Genomic DNA, 7,534 nt, shown 5'->3' with positions numbered 1-7,534 from the left:
GTCATAGTTTACTTCGAGTAATATTTTATTTTTGGGATCCATGAGTTATAGAACGTGCATCTTTCTTTTGTTAAAGCATATTTCAGTCATCGAAGGCAGCAAATTGCCCATATGGGCTTAGAAAATACCTGGCACCGAATGTTTACAATTTCAGTATTTTGGCTGTGAAAATATGATATGTTACAACATTTCACATTGCAAAACCATTGTTTTTCAATTTTTTGGTGCTGCTCTGGCTGTGGGTTATGAAAGAAGAACAAATAAATTTTGTTCTATTTGAAAATTCTACATTTGTAATTCGGTGAATATAGGCTAGTTTTTATTCGTATCTTTGCAGTGCTTGCTGAATGGAAGCCCCCAATCTATGAGAATGATAAGGGTATAACATTGTTTACAGCAACCACTCGCCGTAATTCACCAAATGTGAGGCTTTTTGTGTATTTATTTATTTTCAGCTCTTTTGATTTGCACGGTCGGCTTGAATTACCTTTGCAAATCTACGTTTCTCTTTTCTTTTAATCTATTGTTTTAGATCTAAATTGTTCAATGTAAGATGCAAGATCTGACTGGTATGGTACATTTAAATTGATCTGCTACTGCTAAATTGTTTAATACACGTTATAACCAATGTACATCGTTACCCATCTGTCTTCAATGCTTATGTTATTTGAATCTAATGTTTCATGCTCATAAAAATTACAAAAATGATGATCTAAAGGACTCGGTTAGGTTCAGTTAACTATACAAACTAAGCAGAAGAATGTTTTCCAACAGTTCATTAAACAAGAAAATATTTTATTCTCTCGGAATGAGGTCATGAATGTAATGATTATATAAATTTTCACATCATCAACATTTTCCAATCTATGTACATTGTCGTTGAAACTCATTCTTTATTCGATTTTAATTCATAAATCTCTCTGGCAAACTTATGCAATGATGAATTATAGAACCATGTGATCTAAATTTTGGTCTTATTTTGCAGAATTTGGATTCAAAAATTCACCACAACAACCTTCTCAATAACATTCTTGCCAAGGTATACATTGTTCAATCTACTTGCTCAAGTAGAATCTTATAGTGAATTTTTATATGCATAATCTCTTGTAATAGTTAGGGAGTTGTGTTTATTCTCTAATTACTTTTGGCGTCAATGCAGATAGAAGGGAATAATGCGAATGCTGATGATGCTATCATGCTTGATAAAGATGGATATGTGTCAGAAACAAATTCGACAAACATTGTAAGATCATTTATTTTAACAAATATACAGTCTCCTTGGTTTGCACTTGGTTTTACCTAAGAAAGAGCTAGTATTGGGGTAAGGTTTCATTGATGACGTCCTAAGGAAGAATGTTTTGCTATTCAGTCACTATATCTATCCTAAGAAACATGGTTAATCAAATAATATATATTCACATTTGTGTTCTTCCTTGAGGTGTCATAGAAAGATCTGGACTGCGAGTCATGATCCTTTTCTTCTGAAATTTTCATTTTACGTGTTTTCTTTTGCTTTTGCTATTAACTTGCGTTTAACAAAATAGAATTATCCCACTACTCGTGGACCATTAGGCAGTCGATAATCTGGCTCCAAATTATTGGTATTCCACATCTTGTTATGTAAACCATCTATTTTGTGTCAAATATTTTTGTCTCCTTGTGCTACAGTTTCTAGTGAAAAGGGGCCGTGTAGCAACACCTCATGCTGATTGCTGTCTTCCTGGCATAACACGGGCAGCGGTAAGCTTCATCATAATATACTCTTCCAAAATTAATACGTATTGGTGCAGTATGTAATTCTTTTGTCCTCTTTTTCCCACCTTTTCATGAACAAAATAAGATTTATGTGTGCTTAAAAATATTGATAAAGATGATACTGGATAATTCCTATTCTCCATCAGTTTTCAGCTACTCGAGCTTAGTCAGACCCAATAAGGAATACTATGTTCTCCTGTTTTTGAATGTCATGCATGGAGGTAAAATATCCTGAGAAAATGTTAGTTGAGTGAGAGCCCGATTGGCATGGCTTTGCTTCCTGAGGAAGTTACCTTAATTTTATTTGGAAACTAATTTCTAAAAGAGTTTCCCATTCCGAAAGTGTTTTTAGAGGAGGTCATATTAGACTAATTTTCTCTAAAAACTATTCTAATTAGGAAAAACACTTTTATAAATTTAATCAAGCGGATCCAATAGCAGCTTTGGGTCTCAAAAGCTCATTTTGGCTTCTCAAAAGTTGTGCCAAACAAGTCCTGAATGGATCTTCTAACTGCATCAATTTAATTGGTTATGGGAAATACAAGAATTAGTTCTCTCTTTTTTGGATACATGAAGACAACCTTGTCAAATGATCAACTTTATTTAATATTTTATAAATTTAACTTTTCATAAATCGTTTTTTAATTTTCTTGTGTACATAAGGGCAAGTTAGTGCTTGCATTACATTTAACATTCTGCTTATTTGAAGATTATTTTGACAATTTATTGGCTCTTCTATGCTTTATAAGAAAGACATATATCTGTATTTGCAGGTCATGGACCTTGTAATAAAAGAAGAGTTGGTTTTACAAGAGCGGCGTATCAGTTTATCAGAGTTCCATACAGCAGATGAGGTCTGTTTTGTTATTTGCCAAGATTTCTGTTGATATAGGATAAAAATGTTTTCGCAAGTCCTGAAAGATGTGCTCATTCCTGTTCTACGGGTCAGCTACTTGACTTGATGTTAAAGAAAATTATTCAGTGAGAAGCAATATCAAAAAGGGATCAAACTGTTGCCAAAGTTCAGAGAACATCTTTCACTCTGTGATACACCAGGAATCAATCAACTACACTTGATCTGGATGCTAATGTTGTTGAGGAGTTTGTTGAAGTGTTTTTGTGCCAGTTTATTCTTCAACATATTGATTGATAATGCATGTGAATTAGGCAGTTTGCTTTCTTTGACTTGATGCTAAAGAAAATTATTCAGTGAGAAGCAATATCAAAAGGGATCAAACTGTTGCGAAAATTCAGAGAACATCTTTCACTCTGTGATACACCAGGAATCAATCAACTACACTTGATCTGGATGCTAATGTTGTTGAGGAGTTTGTTGAAGTGTTTTCGTGCCAGTTTATTCTTTCAACATATTGAGTGATAATGCACGTGAATTAGGCAGTTTGCTTTCTTTACCATAACTATCTTTGGCATCGTCAAGACATAAACTCATTTTTTTTTTTTTAATGTTTTGATGCTGCAGAAGAATCAATCTACTCTGGTATCATTACTTTACTAGTTGAAGAAATTGCTTTTTGATTACACTATCATTGATTATTTGTAGAATTTCGTTGAACATCTTCCTGATTAATATTTTAGCAGGAAACACAAGTTTTCTTGTCATCTTGTGTGTGATTGACCCACATAATATGCTGTTTCTGTGTATGCTTTTATCCCTTTCGTTGCATATGCAAGATATCCTTGTTGATTGGGTGCTATCCAAATTTGGATTCTTTGGCCATTATTAGCATGTTTTGCCTGATTTTTCATTCAATAACAAAATAATGGATGGTTTTCGCTGCTACTTTTTTCTCATTCGAAGTTGGATTCTTTGGCCATATTATGTTGACTGTTTTACTGCAGGCTTGGACTGTAGGAACTATTGGAGAGCTCAGCCCAGTAAGTCATTTATATTGAAAAATTATGGTCTGGTACTGGTAGCAAGTAGTCTTTGTCTCTAACTTCCTGAACCAAGGACTTCTTTAATAACATGGTTCATTCCCTTTAATTCTTTTGGTTTTTTCTGTTTTTATGTATTTCACACAATTTCAAGACAAAATTCCTAAGACTCCAGATCCTTTTTTCCATGTATTTATTAAGATTCTATTCAGTTTTCCAGGTTCTTTATACTTAACTCCAATAATAATAAACTATTTCTTGCTAGTAGATAACCCAAATGAAAAAGCAAACTTATTAGGTTCTTTATAAGCTGTTTCTTTAGACGAATTTTTTCAAATGGTGCAGTTCGGTTGAACTGAGAGCACGTATTTCCACTCGATCCTTAAAAAAGTACATTTTTTGTCAATGATGTTAAAATCATTTATTTGCTCTCTTTTATTCCTTTGTAGTTGTTTAGAATGGTCATAAACTTTATTTTAATTGTTTTAATGTTAACATCAGGTGTAGTGATGTTTTTCTATTGTTCTGAACTTTACTAGGTCGTTAAGATTGATGGTCGCATAGTTGGTGATGGCTGCGTGGGACCTGTGACTCGAAGATTGCAAAGTGCTTTCAAAAAGCTAACAGCAGAGTCAGGGGTGCCTATCCCCACTTATTAACAATGTTGCTGAGGTGCAAAATTTTTCCCTGCAATTAAACGAGTCACGTGACTTTGTATTTAAATGAATTTGTCGTTTAATTTGCCACTTGGACTGGTACTTAACATCAGTGGTGATGAATATCATTACTTTTATTCTAATGGATACATTATGTATTTGTTCGTTGTTGTAGGTGTGCTATCAAAGGACCATTGGCCAATCTTTGTGGAGACCATTATTTTGGAGAGAGTCTTAATAGAGGTTGACGGCGATTTAAAAAAGACTATAACGGTATCAATTCTTGAGTTTGTTATAAAGCTAAGTCGAAGGCCTAAATATGCACTCATATGCATTTTTAGTTTATGAATCTTTGCCAATTTGGAATGAAAACTGTGTGATTTTTTTCCTGGAACATGGAATACAATTAGCATGAGTGATAATCCTTTGTTTTGTTCTTGACATTTTTAGTGAAGGACCAGTTTTCTTTTATCACCATTAGCTTTATGCATATTTCAGAGCTTGAGAAAATAATTAAGCCTCTTCCTGGCATGTTGTCTTGAAAGCTGTTAATGGCCAATGGAGATCAATATCTGATTTTATTTGTTTTATAATTCGAAGAAGCTGCACGTTTATATTTTCTTCCTTCGTACCCATATCTATTTTTATCCATGTCCCGTGCTAGCTGTTCGAAATAGTGGCCAGTTGTTCTTTGCCCATAAGCTTGAATAGCGAGGAAATTTTTTTTTTTTTTATCATATCATTAAATGAAGTAGTAACATATTTTTCTTCACTTTCTATGCACATATACATGCGACTAAATTTGGAAAATAGGCGTGGTCACCCATAAAGAAATAAGCAAGGTTAATGTCAGTGAACCTTAATTTTTATGCTAGTGAAAAATAAACATCTTGCTAAAGATCTACTTAATTCCATAAAAATTGATCCACTACTAAATATGTAAATAAGTGAAGATTGGTCTAGACTGTTAAGTACCGGGATTTCCAAAAAAAATAAAATGGGTGAAATAGTATATTTTTGGAAAAGTGAGTGGTTGAAAATGAATGAAAAGTTTTCAATTAAGTGTAATATTGTTTAATGAAAAATTATGTGATTGAAAATATGAGAGAAAATAAAATTTAATTTAATGAGGGTCAAACGAGAATTTAGTCAAATGATCGCGTACCTTTGAAAAAGGTTACCTTTCTCAAGATATTATGTTTATATTTTATCAAGTTTAAATACGTGTCTGAATTATATATATATATATACACACACACACGCACAGATATGGGCAAATTTACCACCCTTATTTGCAATCGGGCCACTCAACTCTAATTCAGAGTAATCACACTAATTCATGCTAACAATTAGGAACTCCATTACCATTTCTTCAACACTTAAATTGTGGAGAAATACTACGGTAAGACAGTTGCACCGTCCATGTGGAGCAATCGTCCTATAAGGGAGGGTCACCTCGACGGGTGGCCCATCACGTGTGGACACCCGTCGAGGTGGTGCCTTGGCATTTAGCGAACCGTCCTATCAAAGTATCACTAAATTGTGACATTCCATTAAAAATAACGAAAACTCTATGCGTTTTGCGAAGTCACAGAGAAAATTTCACAAGCGATCACTGGACATCATTATGAATTAGTACATGTAGAATTATCCAATATTTAATTTGATTTCTCGTTTAAATATTTTTTTATTAATTACTTAATTGGTTGTGTATATTTAATTATTTATTTTAAACACTTACTCAAATAAAAAATTAATATTTAATTTAATTTATTCTTTAAATATTTCATTAATTAATTATCTTATTTTATTATGTATATTATTTATTTAATATTTCATTACTTAATTTAATTATTTATTTAATCACTTATTCGAATAGAAAATTAATATTTAATTTAATTTATTCTTCAAATATCTCATTAATTAATTATCTTGATTGGTTATTTATATTATTTATTTAATATTTAATTAGTACATAAATCACACGGTGTATGAGAATATCTAATAGAGATGGAAGTCGAACTTTAAGCACGGTCACATTTTCAATACATCAAACATTATTCAAGAATGTCGAAACTATATTTCTTCTACCAAACGAAGTCAAGTGGGAAGTTCCCGATTATAGTGTGTTACTCTTTACTTAACCCGACGAATATGTAATATCTATTTAAATCGTATATACTCTCTATCTATATTATGTTATTGATTTCCTCAACTTTCTTTATTTATAGTGAGTGTGTTATATATGTAATTAAGAGTAATTAGTTATTTATTATACAATTACATAAAAACTAAAGTATTACAAACATTTTAAAAAAATGCTTACATTTGAAATTATTACAACTACGATCACAATGTACATAAAAGACCGCTTGCATTTTAATGTGTGTTTGGTTTATCAGCTCTACGTCACGTCCGATGCTAAAAATTCAATGTGCTTCAATTAGGGAGGTCAATGGATTGGATTTTGATCCAAATCCGATGAAATTAATTGGAGATGGATTTAGGGTCTTAATCTGATAATCCAATCGAGATTCGAATCCAATAACCCAAACGAGATTCAAATTCGATAATCTGTTAACTAAATGAATCAAATTTGGATATAGGTCAATCCGATCCGATATCACTAAAACATTCCAAAATGAGTCTACTTTAAAAAGGGGTTAAAGGAGCATCACTTCGATAAAAAAAAAAATTTGATTTTGGCCTTCTAATATAATAAGTGAGCCCATTAAGATAGTTTAAATATTTTTAAAATAAACAAATAATTAAATCTTGTTGAGGCTATGATTTTCAATGAAAAATAAATAAAATATTTGTTTTTTCTATTTTTTTAATTTTGGATCGGATTATCTCTTCGGATATGACTCTGACCCTCCTCCTCGATTAACGGTGTCAGCTCAGCGAGCACTTCAAGTTGACATATTAACATTTCTCCATGTTAATAACCATGCATCGAGATTTCGAAATGACGTACAACATAAATGACAAATGAATAATATGTATTTCAGGATCGTCGAAGAGAGCTGATAACTGTTAGCTTTATCCCCATGGATAATTGTTGAATGTGTCAATCTCATCAACAACCTCCAAATGAAAGACGTTAATCGACATCTTCTTGCGATAAGACCTCAGTATGCTCTCTAGTATAAACATCATCTCCAACTTCAACTTGTCAAACATATCGTCGCATTCCTTGAATGCGCCTTCTAACTGTACCAAAGTTA

General features: G+C 32.3%; 2 protein-coding genes across 2 annotated transcripts in view; both read left to right on the top strand.

Moving 5' to 3' along the window:
* LOC111410310 (cilia- and flagella-associated protein 20) overlaps window positions 1-7,534 on the top strand; it is a 16,361-nt gene that overhangs the window by 2,094 nt on the left and 6,733 nt on the right. Inside the window, exon 2 of the mRNA XM_023040578.1 lies at window positions 52-54. The gene's annotated coding sequence lies outside the window, so the exon portion shown is untranslated. The remainder of the gene's footprint in view (window positions 1-51; window positions 55-7,534) is intronic.
* LOC111410309 (branched-chain-amino-acid aminotransferase-like protein 1) lies at window positions 98-4,838 on the top strand. Its single transcript, XM_023040577.1, has 8 exons — window positions 98-423; window positions 986-1,039; window positions 1,160-1,243; window positions 1,669-1,740; window positions 2,529-2,609; window positions 3,616-3,651; window positions 4,191-4,323; window positions 4,483-4,838. Exons 3-7 carry the CDS (start codon window positions 1,196-1,198, stop codon window positions 4,308-4,310), a joined length of 357 nt encoding a protein of 118 aa, XP_022896345.1. The 5' UTR covers window positions 98-423; window positions 986-1,039; window positions 1,160-1,195; the 3' UTR covers window positions 4,311-4,323; window positions 4,483-4,838.

Source organism: Olea europaea, chromosome 15 (assembly GCF_002742605.1).
Source record: "Olea europaea var. sylvestris chromosome 15, O_europaea_v1, whole genome shotgun sequence".
Classification (NCBI taxonomy): domain Eukaryota; kingdom Viridiplantae; phylum Streptophyta; class Magnoliopsida; order Lamiales; family Oleaceae; genus Olea; species Olea europaea.
The sequence above is the reverse complement of the archived record's forward strand: the minus strand, read 5'-3'. Positions and strand labels throughout refer to the sequence as shown.